The sequence below is a fragment of the Pongo pygmaeus genome, chromosome 20, assembly GCF_028885625.2.
Source record: "Pongo pygmaeus isolate AG05252 chromosome 20, NHGRI_mPonPyg2-v2.0_pri, whole genome shotgun sequence".
Taxonomy (NCBI): Eukaryota; Metazoa; Chordata; class Mammalia; order Primates; family Hominidae; genus Pongo; species Pongo pygmaeus.
The window spans coordinates 64,873,907-64,900,861 of record NC_072393.2 but is presented as its reverse complement, the minus strand read 5'-3'; the positions used below and the strand labels follow the sequence as shown (position 1 = coordinate 64,900,861).

At 46.8% G+C, this 26,955-nt stretch overlaps 1 protein-coding gene across 33 annotated transcripts in view; it reads right to left on the bottom strand.

Moving 5' to 3' along the window:
- Positions 1–26,955, bottom strand: part of ZNF544 (zinc finger protein 544) — a 49,212-nt gene that overhangs the window by 8,623 nt on the left and 13,634 nt on the right. For 9 of the 33 annotated variants that reach the window (XM_063658589.1, XM_063658587.1, XM_063658588.1 and 6 more), the window contains 4 exons: positions 25,911–26,002; positions 23,251–23,377; positions 22,886–22,969; positions 6,252–9,042 (listed from right to left, as the gene is read on the bottom strand). In XM_063658589.1, coding sequence (XP_063514659.1) covers positions 7,139–9,042; positions 22,886–22,969; positions 23,251–23,377; positions 25,911–26,002 — 2,207 coding nt within the window. In that variant the 3' untranslated portion in view covers positions 6,252–7,138. Of the gene's footprint in view, positions 1–6,251; positions 10,609–14,154; positions 14,883–15,747; positions 16,304–22,881; positions 22,970–23,250; positions 23,378–25,910; positions 26,003–26,955 lie in introns of those variants that run through there. The other 24 variants (XM_063658609.1, XM_063658608.1, XM_063658605.1 and 21 more) reach the window with 18 other exon arrangements.

Sequence of the window (26,955 nt, the reverse complement as noted above, 5' to 3'; positions counted from 1 at the left end):
GAGTAGCTGAGATCACAGGCATGCACCACGACCCCTGGCTAACTTTTGTATCTTTAGTAGAGACAGGGTTTCACCATCTTGGCCAGGCTGGTCTCAAATTCCTAACCTAGAGTGATCCACCTGCTTCCGTCTCCCAAAGTGCTGGGATTACAGGCGTAAGCCACCATACCGGCCCTGCCATCTGTTTTTTTTTTTTTTTTTTTTTTTTTTTTTTGAGACAGTCTCGCTTTGTCGCCACGCTGGAGTGCAGTGGCACAATCTTAGCTCACTGCAACCTCCACCTCCTGGGTTCAAGCGATTCTCCTGCCTCAGCCTCCCGAGTAGCTGGGATTACCGGTGTGAGCCACCACGCCTGGCCCTGACATTTTTTTTTTTTGAGACAGAGTCTTGCTTTGTTGCCCAGGCTGGAGTGCAGTGGCACAATCTTAGCTTACTGCAACCTCTACCTCTCGGGTTCAAGCGATCCTCTTGCCTCAGCCTCCTGAGTAGCTGGGATTACAGGCGCCTGCCATCATGCCTGGCTAATTTTTGTATTTTTATTAGAGATGAGGTTTCACCATGTTGGCCAGGCTGGTCTCAAACTCCTGACTTCAGGTGATCTGCCCGCCTCAGCCTCCCAAAAAGCTGGGATAACAGGCATGAGCCACCACGCCCGGCCTGCCATCTGTTTTTAATCGTGGTGTTCTCAATTTTCCACGATGCATGGATCTTATTAATTCTGGTAATACATGGCATGACCTGAAAATTTCCTTTCAGCCCTGGGGAAGTTTGCCTTTTTCTTTTTCTTACTTATTTGTTCAATGTGGAAAGTAAAAGTTCCTCTTCAAAGTTTCCCTTCTTGTTAAAGAATAAATCATAAGTGTTAAAAAATAATAGTTTCTTTTATAAACTAACTTCCTGGAAGCCTCCTTGCTTTGTGCTAATAAGTCTTTGTTAGGCCCTATCTTATGTAGCTGTTAAACATGCTCATAGGCACGTAGTAAATTCTATGTCCTTGTACCTTAACCAAGATATTTGTGCTGGACATGCTCACAGGTACGTAGTACGTTCTATGTCCTTGTACCTTAACCAAGATTATTTGCGCTGGATGTGCTCACAGGCACGTAGTACATTCTATGTCCTTGTACCTTAACCAAGATATTTGTGCTGGACGTGCTCACAGGCACGTAGTACGTTCTATGTCCTTGTACCTTAACCAAGATTATTTGCGCTGGATGTGCTCAGAGGCACGTTCCAGCTCACAGCCTATGCTCCTTCCATATCCGGCATAAGCAACTTCCTCTTTTCCTTTGTCTTTCCATTACTTTTACCTATTTAGAAAAGTTTTAAACTGTTAGCTAATCTAGTTTTAGTTTAGATTGTGCAGTCTGGCTCCAGCCAATGGAGACAGGACACAGTAGCAGGGACAAACTGCGTAAGGAATAAAAATTGCTTCCCTCCTTTGTTCAGGTGTGCTCTTGCCATTGTTCCATCTGTGATGAGCACCCTTTCTGCAGAAAGTAAAAACGGCCTTGCTGAGAGAATTAAATTTATGTTCGAGTGCTAGTTCTTTGCAGCACCAGGGAACAAGCATTCTGTTTCTCAATAAACATTTTATATATAACATTGAACAATCTTACCTGTAATGTCAAAGAGTCTGTTCTTGTTCTCATTGTTCTATTTTATCAAAGTATCTGTCTTTTTACTTATTTATTTATTTTGAGATTGAGTTTTGCTCTTGTTGCCCAGGCTGGAGTGCAATGGCACTCAATCTTGGCTCATCGCAACCTCTGCCTCCTGGGTTCAAGCAATTCTCCTGCCTCAGCCTTCTGAGTAGCTGGGATCACAGGCACGTGCCACCATGCCCGGCTAATTTTTTGTATTTTTAGTAGAAACGGGGTTTCTCCATGATGGTCAGGCTGATCTCAAACTCCCGACCTCAGGTGATCCACCTGCCTCGGCCTCCCAAAGTGTTGGGATTACAGGTGTGAGCCACCACGCCTGGTCTGTCTTATTTTTTATTTGTAACCCTTTTTTTTTTTTTTTTTTTTTTGAGACAGAGTCTCACTCTGTTGCTCAGGATGGAGTGCAGTGGTGTGATCTTGGCTCACTGCAAGCTCCACCTCCCGGGTTCACACCATTCTCCTGCCTCAGCCTCCTGAGTAGCTGGGACTACAGGCGCCTGCCACCACGCCCAGCTAATTTTTTGTATTTTTAGTAGAGACGGGGTTTCACCGTGTTAGCCAGGATGATCTCGATCTCCTGACCTCGTGATCCGCCTGCCTCACCCTCCCAAAGTGCTGGGATTAGACATGAGCCACCGCACCCCACTTTTTTTTTTTTTTTTTTTTTTTTTTTTAGATGGAGTCTCTCTCTGTCACCCAGTCTGGAGTGCAATGGCATGATCTCGGCTCACTGCAACCTCCACCTCCCGGTTTCAAGTGATTCTTCTGCCTCAGCCTCCCAAGTAGCTGGGATTACAGGCGCCCACCACCATGCCCAGCTAATTTTTGTATTGTATTTTTAGTAGAGATGGAGTTTCACCACGTTGATCAGGCTGGTCTCCACCTCCTGACCTCACGATCTGACCGCCTCGGCCTCCCAAAGTGCTGGGATTACAGGCATGAGCTACCACACCCGGCCTTGTAACCCTTTCTTGACTCACTTTTAGGTTAACAAAATGCTTTAAATATTTGATTCTGCCGGGTGCGGTGGCTCACACCTGTAATCCCAGCACTTTGGGAGGCTGAGGTGGGCGGATTACTTGAGGTCAGGAGTTTGAGACCAGCCTGGTCAACATGATGAAACCCCGTCTCTACTGAAAATACAAAAAATAGCCAGGCATGGTGGCACGTGCCTGTAGTCCCAGCTACTTGGGACATTGAGGCAGGAGAATTGCTTGAACCTGGGAGGTGGAGGCTGCAGTGAGCGGAGATCGTGCCACTGCACTACAGCCTGAGCAACAGAACGAGACTCTGTCTCAAAAAACAAAGAATATTTGGTTCCTCTGAATATCTGTCTTTTCTGCTGTCTTAGATACCTTCTCTCATGACAGAGGCTTTATCTTTTGCTCCTTGCCTCCCACCCATATTGAAGAGGCTATCAGAAAGCAGACGGGAAGCTCCACAGACAGGCGGGGCTGCTTTAACAGTACGCTTTGCTCGAGGGTGAAGAGGGCGAGAACCAGCTATCAGGTAAAAAGTTCTGAAATGCCAGAATAAAGCAGCCCTTGCTGCAGAGCAAAATACATCAGATTCCCTTGTCCCCACAACTAATCTTTTAGCACGTGACTCCTTCCCTACTTTAATTTTTGCGAACCCACTGCCAGATAGTTAATGCCAGGCAAGGAAAAAAAAATGAGGAAGAATCTGAGTTTCATGGACAGACCTTTGATTAACCCACTTTCTGGTCTATCAATCTATGGCTCTGCTGGGGCTGCCACATCTGCTGCCACAGCCTCTCCTCGCCTGACCCTCTCCAGCCTCCAGCCTTACTCATTCTGTATGTTTCGCTATTGGCTATACTTCCATCTGTTGTTGTTGTTTTTTTTTTTGTTTTTTTTTTTTTTTGAGACCGAGTCTCACTCTGTCGCCCAGGCTGGAGTGCAGTGGCATGATTTTGGCTCACTGCAAGCTCCGCCTCCTGGGTTCATGGCATTCTCCTGCCTCAGCCTCCCGAGTAACTGGGACTACAGGCACCTGCCACCACACCTGGCTAATATTTTGTATTTTTAGTAGAGACGGGGTTTCACCGTGTTCACCAGGATGGTCTTGATCTGACCTCGTGATCCACCCTCCTTGGCCTCCCAAAGTGATGGGATCACAGGCGTGAGCCACCGCACCCGGCCCTTTCTGTTTTTTTGAGACAGAGTCTCGCTTTTCACTTTTTTGCCCAGGCTGGAGTTCAAAGGCGCCGTCTCAGCTCATAGCAACCTCCACCTTCTGGGTTCAAGTGATTTTCCTGCCTCAGCCTCCCGAGTAGCTGGGATTACAGGCACATGCCATGGCACCTGGCTAATTTTTTGTGCTTTTAGTAGAGATGGGGTTTCACCATGTTGGCCAGGCTGGTCTCGAACTCCTAACCTCAAGGGATCCGCCCGCCTCGGCCTCCCAAAGTGCTGGGATTACAGGCATAAGCCACCATGCTCACCCTCCCATTGGCTCTTATCCTGCTTAAATGTGCAGTAATAGTATGCACCATGGCCCATGCCTGTAATCCCAGGACTTTGTGAGGCCGAGGCTGGGGATCACTTGAGCCCAGGAGTTCAAGACCAGCCTGAGCAACATGGTGAGACCTCGTCTCTAAAAAAATAAATTTAGCCAGGCTTCATGTCACATGCCTATGGTCCCAGCTACTTAGGAGGCCAGGACAGGAGGATTATTCGAGCCAGGGTGAGGCTGCAGTGAGCCATGACTGCGCCACTGCACTCCAGCCTGGGTGACAGAGCAACAGCCTGTGTCAAAAAAAGAAAAATAAATGTGGCCGGGTGTGGCGGCTCATGCCTGTAATCCCAGCACTTTGGGAGGCTGAGGTGGGCGGATCATGAGGTCAGGAGATCGAGACCATCCTGGCTAATACAGTGAAACCTTGTCTCTACTAAAAATACAAAAAATTAGACGGCGTGGTGGCGGGTGCCTGTAGTCCCAGCTACTTGGCAGGTTGAGGCAGGAGAGTGGTGTGAACCCAGGAGGCGGAGCTTGCAGTGAGCAGAGATCACACCACTGCACTCCAGCCTGGGCGACAGAGTGAGACTCTGTCTCAAATAAATAAATAAATAAATATGTAGACATGGCCTCTTCCACTCTCCCCACTACTGTCAATTTACATTTTTTTCTTTTAGGGAACATGTTGCTGAGTGGACCAACTTAAATTATGTGCTTGTAACCTTCTGTGAACATACTATTTGGACTCCTGTTTTCACATCCCCTGATAAGTATTAATATGCTGCCAGTTCTGATTACAATCAAACCAACTGAGCAACAAAGTTAAAGCACAACTGAATCCCTGAAATATTCAGAGTCCAATATTTTGTTGTTTTGTTTTAGAGACACAGTGTTGCTCTGGTGCCTAGGCTGGAGTGCAGTGGTGTGATCCCAGCTCACTGCAGGTGAGACCACCCCCCCACCCCCAGGCTCAAGTAATACTCCTGCCTCAGCCTCCCGAGTAGCTGGGACTATAGGTGTGCAGCTCCATGCCCAGCTAATTGTATTTTCTGTAGAGATGGGGTCTCGACATGTTGCCCAGACTGGTCTCAATCTACTGGGCTCAAGTGATCTGCCTGGCTGCTCGGTCTCCCAAAGTGCTGGGATTACAGGCATGAGCCATTACAGCCAGCTCAGGGTTGTTTGTTTTTGAGACAGAGTCTAGCCCTGTTGCCCAAGCTAGAGTGCAGTGGCATGATCTCGGCTAACTGCAACCTCTACCTCCCAGGTTCAAGCAATTCTCATGCCTCAGCCTCCCGAGTAGCTGAGATTACACACGTGTGCCACCACACCCGGGTAATTTTTGTATTTTTAGTAGAAATGGGGTTTTGCCATGTTGGCCAGGCTGGTCTTGAACGCCTGTCCTCAAGCGATCCACCCACCTCAGCCTCCCAAAGTGCTGGGATTACAGGCATGAGCCACCATGCCTCACCAGAGTCCTTTTTTTGTTTTTTGAGATGAAGTCTCACTCTTGTTGCCCAGGCTGGAGCGCAATGGCTTGATCTCGGTTCACTGCAACCTCTGCCTCCCAGGTCAAGATTCTCCTGCCTCAACCTCCCGAGTAGCTGGGATTACCACCACCATACCTGGCTAATTTTTGTATATTTAGTCGAGATGGGGTTTCTCCATGTTGGTGAGGCGGGTCTCGAACTCCTGACATCAGGTGATCTGCCTGCCTTTGCCTCCCAAAATGCTGGGATTACATGCATGAGCCATTGTGCCTGGCCTGTATTTTTTTTTTTTTTTTTTTTTTTGAGACAGAGTCTTGCTCTGTTGCCCAGGCTGCAGGGCAGTAGTGTGATCTCAGCTCACTGCAAGCTCCGCCTCCCATGTTCACACCATTCTCCTGCCTCAGCCTCCTGAGTAGCTGGGACTACAGGAGCCTGCCACCATGCCTAGCTAATTTTTTTGTATTTTTAGTAGAGACAGGGTTTCACCGTATTAGCCAGAATGGTCTCAATCTCCTGACCTCGTGATCCACCCACCTCAGCCTCCCAAAGTGCTGGGATTATAGGCATGAGCCACCGTGCCCACTCCCCTGTGTGATTTTAGAAACTGCAGACTCCTGGATTTTACTACCAGATTTTTATTTAGTTGGCTAGAGTGAGCTTGGTAATACACAGTTTCAGTGCACACTTCAGGCAATTCTGATGCACATGGTCATGAAGCCCCACTCTGAGTCACGTTTTGGCCACCTGATTTCTAGTAAACAGGGTCTGGCAGGGAAATTTCCCATCTTGGTTATTATTTATTTAGAGTGTCTCACTCTCTCACAAGGCAGCAGTGTCATGGCATGATCACAGCTCACTGCAACCACCACCTCCCAAGCTCAAGTGATCCTCCCACCTCAGCCTCCTGAGTAGCTAGGACTACAGGTATGCGCCACCATGCTAGGCTAATTTTTGTATTTTTTTGTAAAGACAGGATTTTGCCATGTCACTCAGGCTGGTTTCAAACTCCTGGGCTCAAGCGATCCACCTGCCTCGGCCTCCCAAAGTGCTAGGATTACAGTTGTTGGCAACTGCATCTGGCTCCATCTTGGTTATTCACAGGGTTTCTTGCCCATGAGCTTTCTCATGTTGAATGAGGGAAGTATCGTAACTGGAAGCTTTTCCACATTTGTTAACATTCATAGGGCTTCTCTCCAGTATGAATTCTCTGCTGCCTAGTAAGTTGACACCGTTGGCTAGAGGCTTTCTCACAGTGGTCGCATTCATAAGGTTTCTCTCCAGTGTGTGTCCTCTCATGTTTACTAAGGGTTGAGCGATCATTGAAGGCTTTCCCACAATCAATGCATTCATAGGGTTTTCCTCCAGGATATGTTCTCTGATGTTCAATGAGTTGCAACTGCTGGCTTAATACACGTCACACTGATAGCTCTTCCCACCGACATGCGTCCTCTGGTGCACGATGAGGGGAGACCTCTGGCTGAAAGCTTTCCCACAATGACTGCACTCCTAAGGTTTCTCTCCAGTATGTGTCCGCCGATGCACGACAAGCTGAGATCGCTGCCGGAAGGATTTCCCACAGTCACTACATTCATAGGGTTTCTCTCCAGAATGAATTCTCTGATGGGAAAGAAGATTAGAGCTCCCTGAAAAGGCTTTCCCACACTGACTACACTCAAAAGGTTTCTCACCAGTGTGAGTTCTCTGATGCATCACAAGGTAGGAGCTCCTTGCAAAGGCTTTATTGCACTGATTGCATTTGTACGGCTTCTCCCCAGTGTGAATTTGCAGATGCCTGATGAGCTGAGTGCTTCGATTGAAGGCTTTTCCACACTCGTTACATTCATAGGGCTTTTCTCCAGTGTGAGTTCTTTTATGTGCAACTAACTGATACCTTTGGCTAAAGGACTTTCCACAGTGAGTGCAATCGTACGGTTTCTCTCCAGTATGAATTCTCTGATGTATGACGAGGTTAGAGTTCCATCTGAAGGATTTCCCACATTCGATACATTGATACGGTTTTTCTCCAGTGTGAATTCGCTGATGCGTAATAAGTTTGGAACTCTGGGAGAAGGATTTCCCACACAGGTCGCACTCATAGGGCTTCTCTCCAGTGTGTGTCCTCTGATGTACGACAAGGTCATACTTCTGGCTGAAAGATTTCCCACACTGAGTACATTTGAAGGGTTTTTCTCCAGTGTGCGTTCTTTTATGTGTAACTAACTCATAGCTTTGGCTGAAGGACTTTCCACAGTGAGTGCACTCATACGGTTTCTCTCCAGTATGAATTCTCTGATGTACAATGAGGTTAGAGTTCCACCTGAAGGATTTTCCACATTCAATACACTGATAAGGTTTTTCTCCAGTGTGAATTCGCTGATGCGTAATAAGTTTGGATCTCTGGATGAAGGATTTCCCACACAGGTCACACTCATAGGGCTTCTCTCCAGTGTGTGTCCTCTGATGTATGACAAGGTCATAGCTCTGGCTAAAAGATTTCCCACACTGAGTACATTCGAAGGGCTTTTCTCCAGTGTGTGTTCTCTGGTGTCTGAGCTTACAACAGCTGAAAGATTTTCCACACTGATTACACACAGATGGCTTCTCTGTAGTCTCAATGATATTACAGTCAGAAAAAGATAAGGCCATGGGGAAGGCAGCACAGCGTTCCTCACATCTGAAGGGGGTCTCTCCAGGGCCACTTCTTTCTGTTTCTACAAGGCACAGACTCTCAAAACAGGTTTCCCTGCACTCATCACACTCATACTGACTTTTCCCAAAATGCACTGGCTTCTGTTCATTCAGAGACACACTGTGACTGAAGAGGTTTCCATAATCCTTACAGTCATCACTTTTCTTCACTGAAAAAGTTCTACCATGAAAACAAGGGGAGGAGCCATAGTTGAGAGAGTCACCACTGACAATATATTCATAAGGGTTTTTCTTTCCTGTTTCAATGTTTCCAAGTTTACTCAAGTAAACGCTCTGACAGAAAGCTCTAGCACACTGATGACTCTCACAGTGCTTCCCATCTGCTCCATTTTTCTCATGATTAATGAAAGCTGAATTTTGTTTCAACTCTTTAACTTTTGAGTTGGGCTTAGGGAAACCTGTACTTGTAGGTAATGTTGTAGGTAGAAGGCTTAAAGTAGAAGGTAGAGAATAACCTCCCCCAAGTTCAAGCTCACAATGTTCCCTTTGAGCAAACAGTCTCTCTGAGGTGAGTACCATGAACCTCAAGGAGTTCTCCTGGTGTTCCCTTAACTGGTTGCTCTGATCTTGCACTTTTCCTAATACCAAACAGGGTGGCTCCTCCTGTACACTCCTGTACACTTCCACGTGGTGGGATAGTTCTTCCCTAGCTTGATCTTTTTCAGAATTCAACCTATTCTCCTCAAGAGTAGCTTTCCAGTCTGAAAGAAATCCAAAATGCCTAAGTTACTGGAGAAGCATCAGAGGGGGAGGGGGAGATGAAGGAGACAACTGTTTAATGGAGATGTCTCTGGTTTGTTTCCAAACTACAAAGTGTAATCCGTATGCAGGCTGTGAAAGGGAGGGATGGATCAGCAAACATGGTATCAGTGGTAAAGTGCAAAATACAAGCAAACGTAATAAAGAAGTGACAAAGTAACACTAGTCCCCATACAGAGGGCAGAAGAATAAGAAAAAGCAGGGAGGCGCCAGGTGCAGTGGCTCACACCTGTAATCCCAGAACTTTGGGAGGCTGAGGCAGGTGGATCACCTGAGGTCAGGAGTTAGAGACCAGCTTGGTCAACATGGTAAAACCCCGTCTCTAATAAAAATTAAAAAAAATTAGCCAGGTGTGGTGGTGGGTGCCCGTAGTCTAAGTTCCTCGGGAGGCCGAGGTAGGAGAATCGCTTGAGCCTGGGAGATGGAGGTTGCAGTGAACCAAGATCGGGCCACTGCATTCCAGTCTGGGTGAGAGAGTAAGACCCTGTCTCAAAAAAGCGAATAAGCAGGGAGGTGAAGATAAAAAGAGAAATGCACAGAATGAACTGGGTCTGCAGGATATAAAGCCATTAACCATTGCAAAAAGTATGTATGTTCTAAGCCCCTGGAATCTGTGAATGTGAACTTTTGGGAAAAAGGAACTGTCCAGATGTGTTTAGAATTTTATTATTATTATTTACTTAGTTTTCTACAGTCAGGATCTTGCTCTGTTGAACAGACCAGATAGCAGCACAATCATGGCTCACTGCAGCCTCAAACTTCTGGGCTCTTGTGATCCTCCCCCATTGGCCTCCCAAAGTGCTGGGATTACAGCCAAGCCAACGTACCCTTCTGTGATTAGTATTTTTATTTTATTTTGTTTTGTTAATTTTTGAGTCAGAGCCTGGCTCTGTTGCCCAGGCTGGAGTGAAGTGGCATTATCTTGGCTAACTGCAATCTCCACCTCCCAGGTTCAAGTGATCCTCCTGCCTCAGCCTCCTGAGTAGCTGGGATTACAGGTGCCTGCTACCACACCTTGCTAAAAATTTTAAAATGGGGATTTTTTTCTGGATTATCCAAGGGGGCTCTAAATGTAATCACAAGTGTTCCTATAAGAGAAAGGCAGAGGGAGATCTGAAACACAGAGGAGGTGATGAGAAGACACGGCAGAAGATATCTGAAGACTGGAAAGAATGCTGCAACCAACAGGAGAAGGAAAAGACAGAAATGTGTTTTCCATTTGGAGCATCCAGAGGGAGCACAGCCGTATCAACACCTTGATTTTGATCCAGTGACATTGATTTTGGACTTGTGGCCTCCAGCACTTTTAGAGAATAAATTTGCATTGTTTTAAGCCAACAGGTTGGTGGTGATTTTTTACAGCAGCCACAGGAAGCAAACACAGACTCCTAACTGGTGCTTAGTCCTAGAATATCAGTTTCTGCTGCACTTCTGGATCTCATAATCGCATCTCAAACATCAACACTGACTTCATATTCTTAATGCACCAATTCTACCATTTCTTCAGGCTGCAAACAGAGAAAAACTTATTTAAGCATATTCCGAATTGACCCAACAGATCTCCAGAAAAGACTGCATGGTCTCTGAAGCAGCATGGTCAGCGTGACTGGCTGCACCTGGGCTCCACCGTTTGCCACTTCAGACAGGTCCTTAGCCTCTTAGAGGTTCATTTTCCTTGCTGTAGCCCGGAGTAAGAATGTTTAGCCTACAAGATTTATTTTGAGGCATCAATGAATCACTATGTGAGCCTCACAGTGTCTGGCACTGACATTACAAAATATGGTTGACCTTGCCATCCTTGTTATTGTCCTGGTGGGGATTCCCCTCTGTTGAAGATATGGAGCCTCTAAAAATGAGTGGCAGAGGCTCCCAGCTCAGGATCCTTGTCCAGGTCCTAAAGATCCCCCCTCTGCTTGTCACTCTGTTCATTATGTTTGCATGGCCACCACGGCCAACACTACTGAGGCCTACCTCAAGTTCTCATGCCTCACTCTCTGAGCTCATGAGGACACAAGGATTCTTTGGCAACACATTAACTACACTCTGTGGCCATCCCTTGACTTCTGAGAGGATGTTTCCCTCCTCTCAATCAAAAGCTCTCTTCCCTCCTGGGCAAGATCCTTACATGCACCCAGCACCCTCACACCTGGTACCCTCACACCCAGCACCCTCACAGCTGGTGCCCTCACACCCAGCACCCTCACACCTGGTGCCTTCACACCCAGCACCCTCACACCTGGTGCCCTCGCAACCAGCACTCTCACACCTGGTGCCCTCGCAACCAGCACCCTCACACCTGGTGCCCTCACACCCAGCACTCTCACACTTGCACTGTCCTCATCCCAACTCTGTGGTTCCTCCGGGGAGTCACTGTGGAATCCCCCATGGGAGGATGTTTTCAAAAGAAACAACAGCCCAATGAAGGGTATTTGAGGATGAGAAGCAGGAAAGAAGTCAGTGGGTGGCTGAGTTGTGTCCAGGTTTTGCCGGGCCATGGAAAATCAGGTGAAGGACATTAAATATCTTGCAGTGGCTTCTCCATTAGGAGCATGAAAGGAGGAAAGGGGCTGTCCTCACAGGCCAGCCAAGAGGGATGTCTATGCCAAACAGAAAGACTGACAGTAAACAGAATCCAGAATGACATGACGGAGGTATGGTGTGCAGGGCATGGCCCAGGGAGGAGGGTAGATAAGTAAGCCTGGGTGCACCTTCAGAGGAGGAAATAACAGAGGCTGCAGGCGAGAGAGTTACAAGGAAGGAGGAGCAGGAAGACATAAGAAAAATTCAGATAAACTCAACATCTCCAGCCTGGGGGAAACGTGAGAGGGTGGTGTGAAGATACACATGATGCATGTTGCTTAGTGAAAGCAGCCAGTTGGAAAAGGCTACAGAGTGAATGACCTCAACTATGACATTCTGAAAAAGGCAAAACTATGGAGACAAGATAAAGATCAGTGGTTGCCAGTGAGGCAGGAGAATAGGGTCTGGGGGCAGGGAGCCTAAGGCTGCTTCATGCTGACTTCATGAACTGAATCAAAAGGAAAACCCTGAATTTCCATGCCCACATAACAAAAGGATCAGAGGCTACTCCCTTTGCAACTCCCCCCAACTTTCGGTGTTGCAGATGAAAAATGGAAAGTGCCTCTGATTGGTCCCCTCCTGCAACCAGTCAGACATCTGCATAGAGTGTACTTTGTAACTTCACTTCAGCCTCTGCTTGGTCACCTTCCACAACCAATCAGACTGGTCATGGGCCACTACTTCATAGGGTGTAAACCAAGTGACCAATGGGAAACATCTAGAGGGTATTTAAACCCCAGAAAATTCTGTGACCAGTGCTTTTGAGCCTTGCTTGAGCCTGCTCCCACTCTGTGAAGTGCATTTTTGTTTCAATACATCTATGCTTTTGTTGCTTCTTTTGTTGCTTTGTGTGTTTTGTCCAATTCTTTGTTAAAAATGCCAAGAACCAGCCGGACGTGGTGGCTCATGCCTGTAATCCCAGCACTTTGGGAGGCCGAGGCAGGTGGATCACGAGGTCAGGAGATCGAGACCATCCTGGCTAACATGGTGAAACCCCGTCTCTAATAAAAATACAAAAAATTAGCTGGGCGTGGTTGTGGGCACCTGCAGTCCCAGCTACTCCGGAGGCTCAGGCAGGAGAATGGCGTGAACCTGGGAGGCGGAGCTTGCAGTAAGCAGAGATCGCACCACTGCACTCCAGCTTGGGCAACAGAGTGAGACTGAAATGCCTAACCTTGTTTTTACTCTAACTCGTTACTTTGAATTTTGTCCTGCTTGTCTCTTTAATCACCTAAGCCTTGCTTCTCATGTAAATAAGACTCTCTCTAGCTGGGAAGGCCGGACAAGCTCCAATTGACCCCTGAATTTACAAGACACTAAGGGCTCCTTACCCAACCCCCTTTCATAAGGGGTTGGCCTGGGTAAACAGATCCTCAGCATTTCAAAAGAGCCCAATTAACTGATAAGGTACTAACACCAACAACGTATGAAGTTCCCAGGATTTTTCTCAAAGAGATAACAACATAAAACCTTGAGTTTGTGTCCGGCATAGACCCTACAACTAATTATAATGAAAGATTTAGAACTTTGCACCTGGTACCGTTGCTCTTCTTGTAACCATTTGTCTTTTAAGTTGTTTATCTCTCTGTAACCATTTTGCTTCTGTTGATTCTTGCATGTTTTTACTTCTGTAGAATTATTGCATTTGAGTCCCCCTCCCCTTCCTAAACCTAGGTATAAAAGTTAATCAAGCCCCTTCCTCGGGGCCGAGAGAATTTTGAGCATTAGCCGTCTCTTTGGCCGCCGGCTTAATAAAGGACTCTTAATTAGTCTCAAAGTGTGGCGTATTTTTAACTCGCTTGGGTACAACAAGACTCCATCTCAAAAAAAAAAAGTAAAAGAACACAATGCCAAGAACCTAGACACCCTCCACTGGTAACATATTTTGGTGAGCCAGCCAGGAGGTAGGCTCGAAGTTTGGGATTTCTTTTTCTCTTTTTGTTTTCCCTTTTCCATACAGGGGAACCCTTTTCTCTCTCTTTTTCCCTTTCCAACTTACAGATCCTTGGTGGACAGCACATAAGCATGGAAGCAACTGTAAGTTTCTGGCCGGAGCCACTCTCTGGTGAAACGGAAAGATTTCTGTGTGGAAGTGCCAGACCGCCACCACCCAGTTCGGGTGAAGGACCTTAGTCCTTTTCCTTTTTCTCTTTTTCAGAAAATCTTTCAGCTGCTGTTTCCTACTAGTTCGTTGGTAACTGAGGGCAGCTGGCCAGGGCCACCCTCTGGTGTTGCCTGAAGGCCAAGGCGTAAATGGGGATAGCTGCCCTGCCCAGAAGGGGAAAATACTCTTTTCTCTATTTTCCGGTTATAGTCCCTGATCCCTATCTGTGATGCAACTGGCAGCGGCAGCTTGTCCAGGGCGAACTCTCACACAAGTTTCAGGTGACTTAAACCCTCTTTTCTTATGCAAAACTCTCCTTAAAGTTAGCCCGTAAGGGCAAAAGATAATGTATCTCATGCATTTGACTTACCTTCTCTTACTCGATTTATTTGACTGTCTGAAGACCTTTGGGATCCACAAGCTTCAGTAGACATTCTACATCTCAGACTTCCACTGAGGGGATGGCATAGCTTGATGGTCATTGCTTCAGCATCAATTTGCTTGCCCTGAATCTCACAGAAATTCTCAACCCCAGCCAGGCACAGTGGCTCACACCTGTAATCCCTGCACTTTGGGAGGCCAAGGCGGGTGGATCACCTGAGGTCAGGAGTTCGAGACCAGCCTGGCCAACATGGTGAAACCCCATCTCTACTAAAAATACAAAAAAATTGGCTGGGCATGGCGGCACACGCCTGTAATCCTAGCTACTCAGGAGGCTGAGGCAGGAGAATTGCTTGAACCTGGGAGGCGGAGGTTGCAGTGACCCGAGATCATGCCACTGCACTCCAGCCAGCCTGGGCAACAAGACCAAAACTCCGTCTAAGGCTGGGTGCTGTGGCTCACGCCTGTAATCCCAGCACTTTGGGAGGCCAAGGCCGGTAGATCATGAGGTCAGGAGATCGAGACCATCCTGGCTAACATGGTGAAACCCCATCTCTACTAAAAAGTACAAAAAATTAGCCAGGCGTGGTGGTGGGCGCCTGTAGTCCCAGCTACTCAGGAGGCTGAGGCAGGAGAATGGCGTGAACCTGGGAGGCAGAGCTTGCAGTGAGCCAAGAGCGCGCCACTGCACTCCAGCCTGGGCGACAGAGACTCCATCTCAAAAAAAAAAAAAAAAAAAAAGAAAGAAAGAAATTCTCAATCTCAGTCTTTTACATACTGCTGTATCCTTCCTTCACAGAGAATACCCCACCAACCTTGGTACTATTAACTCTGCAATGTTTCGGAACCTCCTTAGTCCTGTGAGGAATGCAGGAAGATACGTCACACTGAAATTGGTGGGATACTAAAAGTCTGGGATTACGCCCAGGAACCAAAGGAAAGCTCACAGTAGACCATTGCCACTGGAGGGAAAACATATAAAGCAGCACTGTTGCCCACCTAAAGTCAGAGATGTCTGACACTCTAAGATTGGACCCCAAAGGGGAATCCTCTAGGGGATCCAACTCCAGACCTCAACCTCTCCAAAGGGGGCACCCTAGGCTGAGGTTCTGAGGAATAGTACTACACCCTCCTTAGGATTTTCTCTCTTACAGACAATAATAGGACTCCCTGCTTGGCTGCATCCTCAACAACTGGAATAAATTTGACCCTGATAATCTAAGGAGTAAACACTTGATATTCTTTTGCAATACTGTTTGGCCCCAACATTGTTTGGAATCTGGAGTTTGCTGTTGAATGGGAAAATGGGAAAGTGAGATGGAGTTGCATGTATCCAGGCATTTATGCTGCTGGTTTTTTTTGTTTGTTTGTTTGTTTTGAGATGGAGTCTCGCTCTGTCACCCAGGCTGGAGTGCAGCATCATGATCTCAGCTTACTGCAAGCTATGCCTCCCGGGTTCACGCCATTCTCCTGCCTCAGCCTCTCAAGTAGCTGGGACTACAGGTGCCTGCCACCAGGCCCGGCTAATTTTTTGTATTTTTAGTAGAGATGGGGTTTCACCATGTTAGCCAGAATGGTCCTGATCTCCTGACCTCGTGATCCGCCTGCCTGGGATTACAGGCACGAGCCACTGCACCCAGCTGACTTAAGTAAATCTTTACTAAAGAAGCTGGCTTTAAAATTATTGGTAAAATGAAAATAGAAATGTCTTCAGAATTGTCATCATATATGGTTTTATATTTGTCTTTGCAAGATATTTTAAGGTGTCAGTGTTTGGCACAGAAGGTTATAAAGGTATTAACCCAGCCAAAACAAAAAATGGTCCTGGTTTGTATGCTTTCTTTGACAAATGAGACTAGTTTGGCCGGGCATGGTGGCTAGCGCCTGCAATCCCAGCACTTTGGGAGGCCAAGGTGGGCAGATCACCTGAGGTCAGGAGTTCGAGACCAGCTTGGCCAACACAGTGAAAATCCATCTCTACTAAAAATAAAAAAAATTAACTGGATGTGGTGGCGCATGCCTGTTGTCCTAGCTACTCAGGAGGCTGATGCAGGAGAATCACTTGAACCCAGGAGATGAAGGTTGCAGTGAGCTGAGATTGTGCCTCTGCACTCCAGCCTGGGCAAAAGAGCAAGGCTCTGTCTCAAAAAATAAATAAACAAATGAGACTAATGTTGTTAGCTGAATCTTCTGAGTTATTGGCAAAAATACCTGTGTATTTAACATTGAGGCTTTTTTTCAGTGAGCAAATGATATTCATTGGTAATAAAAAAAATGGCTAACAAGGAAATAACTTTAGAGGATGGTGTCTAATATCTTAGTTTTCAGAAGTAATCTAGATAAAATGTTAAAATGAAAGAATTGAGTAAATGAAATTGGGATAAATGTTTTAGGTAAACTCTTTGTGTAATTTAAAATCTTAAAATTGTTTTTGATGTTCATTGGATATCTGGGTCATTTCCAATAAAGAAAGGATTATGGGTTGGGTGCAGTGGTTCACGCCTGTAATCCCAGCACTTTGGGAGGCCAAGGTGGGTGGATCACAAGGTCAGGAAATTGAGCCCATCCTGGCCAACATGGTGAAACCCCGTCTCTACTAAAAATACAAAAGTGAGCTGGGCGTGGTGCTGCGTGCCTGTAATCCCAGCTACTCGGGAGGTTGAGGCTGGAGAATTGCTTGAACCAGGGAGTCAGAGGTTGCAGTGAGCCAAGCTTGTGCCACTGCACTCTAGCCTGGTGACAGAGCAAGACTCCATCTCAAAAAAATAATGATAATAAATAAATAATGCTCATATGTAATAGTTCAGGATTTCTTGCTTTTTAGGATTTCACTAAAATTTAAGGTTACTAAGGATAAGAATTCTAGTTAACAAATGATTCTGTATACAAAAGGTGCCAAAAAAGATGTGCTATTGGTGAGAAAGAAATGATTTTGTGTAGTTCGGAGGTTGTCTAAAGGTTGATTCAGGTTGTTGACTTAAAAAAAGGGTTATTTATGAAACAAGGTAGTAAGAAACCAGTACGTAGGAGAGAGAGAGGTGAAGAAAGTTATGTATATGAAGATGTATTCTTGGTAGGGAAGGATGTAGCAATAATAATTTTGTATGAGAAAGGATCTTGTATGGTAAATTCTTGTCCTAAAGTTAAATGAATGGTTGTTTAAAAAGCGGGATGTTTAGGACAAGTCAGAAAGTCCAGGCATGTCATAGAAGGTCTGTGTAAGTCGTGAAAAGGATTCATGTAAAAAAAGTAGAATGTACTTTTGGTAAAAGGCATGAGAATGTGGATTTCTTGCCTAAGTTTGGAGGGTTAAAAGACAAGTTGTAGAAGGTTTATGAAAAATTTATTGTAGAAGGGATTCTGTGTGTGAATATATTGGCTAAAGTTAAAGGGGAAGACTGGCAATTAGACCTCACTGATATGCCAGCTTGCAAAGGATACAAGTTTCTGCCAGTACTAACAGACACCTTTATTGGCTGGGTTGATGCGTACCCTACCAGAACAGAGAAGTTTAATGAAGTTATAAAGGTTCTCTTAAAGGAAATAATCCCCTGGTTTGGGTTACCTCAAAGCCTCCAAAGTGATAACAGCCCATCTTTTGTCTCCCAAATAACTCAAGGGGTTGCTAAGGTTCTCAGAATCAACTATTATTTACATTCAGCATGGAGACCTCAATCCTCCAAAAAAGTGGAAAGAGCTTAGCTAACTCTAAAATAGGAGTTAGCTAAGCTATGTCAGGAAACATCAGAAACTTGGATCTGCTTACTGCCCATAGCCCTCTTAAGAATCCATAATTCCCCTAGAGAAAAAATTAATATGAGCCCACACAAATGTTATACAAAAGGCCATTTTCAACTAATGATCTAATCTCTGATCCAGAAACATCCAGTTTAGTAAAATACCTAGTTAACCTGGGATTATTTCAGCAGGCTTTACAAAAGTTTGGAACTCAAAAGCTCCCCACACCAGGAACTAACCACCAACCCAAAATCAGGCCAAGAGACAAGGTACTTGTTAAAACATAGGAGGGATCACCTGCTCAATAATTACAATCAAAGTGGAAGGGACCATTTTCAATGGTACTGGCCATGCCTTCTGGGGTCAAAGTACTAGGATTAGATAGTTGGATACATCTTTCTGGTGTCAAGCCTGTGTTATGTGAAGTCCCAGACCTGGAACCTGAAGCTCCCATCAACCACTACACCTGTGAACTTGTGAAAGACCTTAAGTACCTGTTTAAGTAAAAGCCTACCAACTTTCCTTGGTGTCTTTGTTGCTTAGTTACTTTAAACTGGATAATAGTAGCCACTGTTATACTTCTACAATTTAATTGCTTTCTTCTAAACAAATGGAATCACTTCCTTTGTAATAATTAAGCAAAGTGTTTTAATTAATTCTTATAACAAGAATTCCTGACAGCATAGGTATCCACCCCTGAAGTTCCTGTTCTATAGCACAAAATAACAAATAAGTATTTTTTGGTTCCATAATGGTCACCCACAGCCTGCGTATACAGGACCATGCATAATGAGAATCAGCTTTATTTTACAACAGAGCTTCACTTTAACCCTCCAGCAATTAATGGATTCTGGGTATTTATTAAAAACTTTACATTTAACTCAAAGACAGTTAAATACCACCAGCCCAGCTCTGGCAAAGGACTGTTGGCTTTGTTTATCTCCAGCATCATTCAAATACACTACGACCCTGATCCCAGCCCAATCTTTGGCCTTGGGAAAAAAACATGAACTACAATGACAGGACAAGCAGTAAACCTTCTCCAGTACTATCAGAGTACCCTTTCTGGGGTTGCATCCCACAGAAATCCATCTGGGGCCCAATATCAATGTACACAGAGCTAAAATTCCAGGTGCTACTTTGTATTAAGAGAAGCCAAAATTTTGGTCAGGCCCTGGGAACCTTGAAAAGTCATCAATGTAACTATACCCTAGAGATTAACCCCTCACATGATTACATAAGCTATGCAGTTACCCAGACTGTGTCATTTAGAAAACCTGTATGGTTTTCATGGAAACCATCCCTAGATAAGGGCACTTCAAAGGATACACAGTCTAAGTACTGTCAAGGTAAGTCCACTAGCTATGTTCATATTTTCCCTTGGGAAGACTGCACTAATCCTCAGACATCTAGTTATCTTTTGGTTCTCCAGTACGAAATACCTCTGGATGCTTGTTGGTAGACACTAAGCCTAATTACCTCCAATGGGAAAACAGAACTGCTGTGTCAACTGAGAATATTTCCCAAGGTCCTTTCCGGCCTTTAACTGGGGCCACCTTCGTAGGAACCTTAACCACTTGGGAAAGTGAAAACAACAAGCTAACCCACACGTTCAACATAGAAAATTCTTGTCTTGAAAAACTAGGAGCCTTTTTCCTGTGTGGAACTAGTTCTTACTTATGTTTACCAGCCAATTGGACTGGAACCTTTACACTTGTTTATTTAGCCTCTGAAATTAATATAGCTCCCAAGAACCAATCCCTCATTGTACCTTTAACTGCAATTGCCAGACACAAATGAACCCTCCAACTCACATCCCTTTTCGTAGGACTACAAATAACTGCGGGAGTAGGAAGGGGAGTTAGCGGGGTTGCAACATCCCTATCCTATTACCAATGCTTTTCCAAGGATTTTATGAAAGCTTGAATGACATTGCCCAAAGTAAAAAAGAAAAAAATAGAGACATTGCCCAAAGTATCATCACCATACGAAATCAAATAGATGCCTCAGCAGCAGTTGCTTTGCAAAACAGAAGGGGACGAGATCTCCTAACTGCTGTAAAGGGGGGCTTAGGTCTTTTTCTAGGGGAAGAATGCTGTTTTTATGCCAGCCAATGAGGATTAGTAAGAAATGCCACCCAAAAACTACCCAACTGGGCCTCTAAAATACGACAACAGCTATCTGAGTCATGGGGCTCCTGGTCAAAAATGCTAAGTTGGGGTTCATGGCTCCTTCCTCTGGCCAGCCCATTAGTAATGACTATACTTGCCTTGGTTTTTGGACCATGTTTGTTAAATCTCTTAACCAAATTCATTTCCTGTCACCTAGAGACCATCAAGCTTCAGATGATCATGCGACAATGTTTCCAAAGAGTTCCAGATGGAGACACCACCCCTGGCCATCAAGAAGCTATCCTGTCTCCACTAGACAGGGCGGGGAGAGAGTCCTGTGATTCCCCAGTAGGTAGAGACTGTGCCTCAGGTCAGCATAAAGCAGTTACAGAAGACTATCAATCCTTTTACCTCCCATAAAGATTTATGAGAATCATGTCTTTCGGGGGGAAATGAGGTAGGAGAACAGGGTATGGAGGCAGGGAACCTAAGGGTGATTAATGCTGACTTCCTGGAACTGAATCAAAAGGAAAACCCAAATTTTCCATGCCCCAAGTAACAAAAGGATCAGAGGCAACCCCCGCCTTCTGTGTCGCAGATGAAAAATGGAAAGTACCTCTCCCTGCAACCAATGAGACTGGTCACTGGCCTAGTTTTCATCTGCATAGAGGTGTAACTTTGTAACTTCACTTCAGCCTCTGGTTGGTCACCTTCCGCAACCAATCAGACTAGTTATGGGCCACTACTTCATTTACAGAGGATATAAACCAAGTAACCAATGGGAAACCTCTCGAGGAGATTTAAACCCCAGAAAATTCTGTAACCAGTGCTCTTGAGCTGCTTGTTCCAGACCACTCCCATTGTGTGGAGTGCACTTTCATTTTGATAAATCCATGCTTTCTTTGCTTCATTCTTTCGTTGCTTTATGCATTTTGTCCAATACTTTGTTCAAAATGCCAAGAACCTGGACATCCTCCACCAGTAACACCAGGGGCTGGGGTAAGGGAGGGATGAATGGGTAGAGCACAGAGGATATTTAGGGTAGTGGAACTACTCTGTCTGACACTATAATGGTGGATACATGACATTGTACATTTGTCCAAATGCACAGAATATACAACATCAGGAGTGAAGCCTGGCCAGGTGCAGTGGCTCATACCTGTAATCCCAGCACTTCGGGAGGCTGAGGTGGGAGGATCACTTGAGCCCAGGCGTTCAAGACAAGCCTGGGCAACACAGTGAGACTCCATCTCTACAAAAAATTTTTAAGTTAGCCAGGCATGGTGGTGCATGGCTGTGGCACCCAAGGCTGGGGTGCGGAGAGGTGGGAGGATCACTTAAGCCCAGAAGGCTTAAGCTATGACTGCACCACTGTCTCAAAACGAAGAAAAAAAAGCATGAACCCTATCATAAACTATGGACTTTGGGTGATAATGATGCCTCAAGGGCAAGGCGTGTTGGCTCACGCCTGTAATCCCAGCACTTTGGGAGGCTGAGGGGGGCGGATCATGAGGTCAGGAGATCAAGACCATCCTGGCCAACATGGTGAAACTCTGACTCTACTAAAAATACGAAAATAGCTGGGTGTGGTGGTGCGTGCCTGTAGTCCCAGCTAGTTGGGAGGCTGAGGCAGGAAAATCACTTGAACCTGGGGGGCGGAGGTTGCAGTGAGCTGAGATCACACCACTGTACTCCAGCCTGGTGACAGAGTGAGACTCTGTCTGGGAAAAAAAAGAAAAAAAAAAAAAAGGATGCCTCAAGATAGGTTTGTCAATTATAAAAGATGTACAATATAAATGCAAGTTGTTAACAGCAGGAGAAACTGTGTGTGTGTGTAGGACAGCAGACTGGGAACTTTCTGCACTTTCTCGTCAACTTACCTATAAACCTAAAACTGCTCTAAAAAAATAAAGTCTATTAGCCTGGGCAACATGATGAAACCCCATCTCCATTAAAAATACAAAAATTAATGGCCAGGCGCAGTGGCTCACACCTGTAATCCCAGCACTTTGGGAGGCTGAGGCGGGTGGATCACCTGAGGTTGGGAGTTTGAGACCAGCCTGACCAACATGGAGAAACCCCATCTCTAATAAAAATACACAATTAGGACCGGGCGTGGTGGCTCACACCTGTAATCCCAGCACTTTGGGAGGCTGAGGCAGGCAGATCATGAGGTCAGGAGATCGAGACCATCCTGGCTAACATGGTGAAACTCTGTCTCTACTAAAAATACAAAAAATTAGCCGGGTGTGGTGGCACATGCCTGTAATCCCAGCTACTTGGGAGGCTGAGGCAGGAGAATCACTTGAACCTGGGAGGTGGAGGTTGTGGTGAGCCGAGATGTGCCATTGCACTCCAGCCTGGGAAACAAGAGCGAAACTCCGTCTTAAAAAACAAAAACAAAAACAAAAAAATTAGCCAGGTGTGGCGGTGTGCACCTGTAGTCCAAGCTACTAGGGAGGCTGACACATGAGAATTGCTTGAGCCAGGGAGGTGGGGGCTATAGTGAGCCAAGATAGCGCCACTGCACTTCAGCCTGGGCAACAGAGTGAAACCCTATCTCAAAAAATAAAAAAATAAATATATTAATTAAAAACAAAACAAATCAAGTAAAGAGGCCTAAATGGTTGGGATGATGAACATGTTCTAGAACTGACTGTGGTGAGGGTTCCACACTCAGGGAAGACACTGGAAACCATGAACTGCATACTTCGAATTGGTGAACTCCTTTGAATGGGTGAACTGCTGCAGAGAGCACCCAAGGAAGCTTCCTCCAAACAAGGCTCCCTCCTTGGCCCCTAGGGCCCTGCGGAGAGCTCTCTGTCCAAGCTTGTTAGCTGTTGAGCTGCTCACCACAAGACCTGCTCTTACCTCGGGGGGCCTCCTGCTCCGCTCTGCACAGGTCCTCTTCTTGCTCCAGCTGAGAGATCACATCAGATTTGGAAAGGAAAAGCCCTGGTCAAAGACGGAAAAAGGACTTGCTCCTCTGCCTGGAAACCAAGAACTATGTCCTGGGTTCAAGCTTCAGCCCCTAGTGCTGTCCGAGGAAACTCCCCACTGTTGGGACTACAAGTCACAAACCTGTCCCAGAGGTAGAATGAAGGGCAACCCCTGGGACCTGCACCTGAAAGGGACCTGCTTCCAGTATCTTCCAGCCCATCCCAGAACACCCTTCAGAACTTGGTATAGCTTTGAGTCCTGGGGTAGAACCTCCTTCCATGGGCACAGCCCCTTACCCAGGGAGACAATATGCTCCCAGGTCTCCAGTGTCACCTCTCGGTACGGTGTCCTCTGGGCCAGGTCCAGCTGTTCCCACTCCTCCTGTGTGAATGCCATAGCCACATCCTCGAAGCACACAGATGCCTGAAACAGGGCACTTGTTACTGCTCAGAGACCCCAGGTCCTCATGCCCTCATGGAGGTACCTGCTAAGGCCTAAATGTTGGTGTCCCCCCGTAAAATTCATACATTGGAACCTAATACCCAGTGAGATAGTGTTAAGAGGTGGGGTCTTTACAAGGCAATTAATGTCCTCATAAAAGAGGCTGGAGGGAGCCTGTGTTCACCTTCTACCATATGAGGACACGTAAAAGGTGCCATCTATGAGACTGCAGGCCCCAACCAGACCAACTCTGTTGACACATTGATCTTGGACTTACCAGCCTCCAGAACCGTGAGCAGTAAATTCTGTTGTTTGTAAATTGCTCACTCTAAGGTATCTTATTATAGCAACCCAAATGGACTGGGACAGCTCCATGTATGTGGTGTGTACCATTACTTTTCTGGGCATCTCACCTCTTGCCAGTCACAGCAGTGGTCCTGATTTCTGGACTGGAAATGACAGGAACTCCACTAGGAGATCCTCACCCACTGCCTCTCTACAAAATCACAGATTCGAAATGAGGTAAGAAAGACACTCTAAATCAGGGGCGGGAAAACTGCAGCCTGTAGGACAAATCAGGGCTGCGGTGTGTTTTCAAAAGGCTAATGCTATAGAATGAACTGTGTTCCCCAAATTCACATGTTGAACCCTAACTCCCAAAGTGACTGTTTAAGAAGGTGATTGGCCAGGCACAGTGGCTCACGCCTGTAATCCCAGCACTTTGGGAGGCCGAGGCGGGCAGATCACGAGGTCAGGAGTTCGAGACCAGCCTGGCCAACATGGTGAAACCCCAACTCTATGAAAAATACAAAAATTAGCCGGGCATAGTGGCACGTCCCAGCTACTCTTCCTGGCTGCGGCAGGAGAATCGCTCGAACCTGGGAGGCAGAGGTTGCAGTGAGCTGAGATCGCACCATTGTACTCCAGCCTGGGCGACAGAGTGAGACTCTCATCTCGAAAAAAAAAAAACCCACAAAAACAAAGAAGGTGATTAAGGTTAACTGTTTAAGAACTGTTGGCCGGATGCGGTGGCTCACGCTTGTAATCCCAGTACTTTGGGAGGCTGAGGTGGGCGGATCAGGAGGTCAGGAGATCGAGACCATCCTGGCTAACATGGTGAAACACCGTCTCTACTGAAAATACAAAAAAAATTAGCCGGGCGAGGTGGCGGGTGCCTGTAGTCCCAGCTACTTGGGAGGCTGAGGCAGGAGAATGGTGTGAACCCAGGAGGCGGAGCTTGCAGTGAGCCGAGATAGCGCCATTGCACTCCAACCTGGGCAACAGAGCGAGACTCCACCTCAAAAAAAAAAAAAAAAGAACTGTTTAAGAAGGTGATTGGGGGCCGGATGCGGTGGTTCACGCCTGTAATCCCAACACTTTGGGAGGCCGAGGTGGGTGGATCACTTGAGGTCAGGAGCTCGAAACCAGCCTGGCCAACATGGTGAAACCCCATCTCTACAAAAAATTAGCTGGGTGTGGTGGCGGGCACCTGTAATCCTAGCTACTTGGGAGGCTGAGGCAGGAGAATTGCTTGACACCAGGAGGCAGAGTTGCAGTGAGCCGAGATTGTGCCACTGCACTCCAGCCTGGGCAACAGAGCAAGACTCCATCTCAAAAAAAAAAAAAGGTGATTAAGATTAAATGAGGTCATAAGGGTGGGACCCTAATCCAATAGGACTAGAGTCCTTATAAGAAGAGGAAGAGGCTGGGCATGGTGGCTCACGCCTGCGATTCCAGCACTTTGGGAGGCCGAGGCTGAAGCATCTCTTGAGTCCAGGAGTTTGAGATCAGCCTGAACAACATGGCAAAACCCTGTCCCCACTAAAAATATAATAAACTAGTCAAGCATGCTGGTGCATGCCTGTAGTCCCAGCTACTGGAGAGGCTGAAGTGGGAGGATCGCTTGAGCCCAGGAGTTCAAGGCTGCTGTGAGCCAAGATCATGTTCATGCCGCTGCACTCCAGCCAGGGCAATAGAGGGAGATCTTATGTCAAAAAATAAAATAAGAGGAAAAGACACTAGAGGGCATGCGTGCTCTCTCTTTCTCCTCACTGCCTAAGGACACAGTGGGACAATGGCTGTCTGCAAGCCAGGAAGAGACGGCCCTCACCCAGGTAGCAGGTAGGTAACTACAGTGCTTTAAGGGGACACTCCCCCAGCCAGGGGTGTCCATGAGGATTGAGCGCCCAGTGTGGCTGTTGGGGTGTGGGACTCAGCTCCATCCACCCTCAAGGGCCTGAGGAGCAACCACAAGCAAAATTTCAGAAACATAGACCTGGCCTGGTGGAACAGCCATGGGAGACTTGCGCTGGGTCTAGTCCAAGGAGCTCTAGGTTCGTCCATGCTGGTGATGGGTGCCACACTTTACTGCAGGGAGCTGGAGCATTTCACTGGGAAGCACTGGCCAGCACTGCAGAGCACTCCTGTGTGACAGCCTGCAGGGGCGGGTGCTACTCCTGGACCCATTGTACATCTGTGGAGACCAAGGCACTGACAGCAAAGACCCCCCACTCACCTGGGGTGGAACCAGCGTAGAACGTGCTTCCATTTCCTCCCTGCACCTGAAGAGGCTGCTGTGTAGAGGGCAAAGGTCCTCAGGAGACCAGTCTGGGGTGGAAAACAAGCAGAGATTCAGCCCCTCGGCTCCTGCACACCTCCAGGGCCAACACCCACCCTAAAGAACACGGGGCCGGCCAGCGACAAGCAGGGCTTCCCAGGTGCAGGAATGGGCCTCACGCCTGGGTACAGACCTGGGCTACCTCAGGCTCAGGGGATGTGCCCAGTCACGTGCTGGGCATCTCAGCTGTGAGCCCAGACACACAGCAGCCCCCTCAACAGTCAAGGACAAGGAGGGGCATTTTTCCTATCGTTTCGTGACTAAGGAAGGGAGGTGGAGGCCAGGTGTCTAAGTAATTGTATATTTAGCATATCACAATGGATCATAAGCTGTTTTCAAAAATGATGACAATGGGGGCGTGGGGACAAGGAGGATGGGACACTCCCCAGCAGGGCGGTGCAGGGAACTTCCCTTGGCTCTGGGAGGGGGTGTTGTCCAGGGATGCCCTCCCTCGGTCTCAGCTGGAAGTGCCAGGATGCTGCCTACTGCCAGGGCATGCCTGTCACCCTCTCTACTGAACTTAGTCACCAAACCCTTCATATCTTCTGCTTGTCTAATCCCCTTGCAGCAGTCACATCACTGTCCTACCAAGAGTTTGGCAAAAACCCTCTTGAATGTGGCACCAAACCCTTCCACACATCTGACTGCCATCGCCACATCGGCACTGAAGCACACCCTCTGCAGGCACCAACAGGTTACTCGAGATCACTGAACATTCCAGAAACGCATCCTGTATCTCTGCCTTTGCTCATATGACTACGCTCGCTCGACCTGATGGTGCCTTTCATTTGCACAATGCTTTCTAGTTCATGAAGAGCCTTGAACTCTGACCCCAAAGGCCAGCGTGGTGGCTCATGCCAGGAATCCCAATACTTTGGGAGGTTGAAGCAGGCAGATTGCTTGAGTCCAAGAGTTCAAGACCAGCCTAGGCAACAAAGTGAGA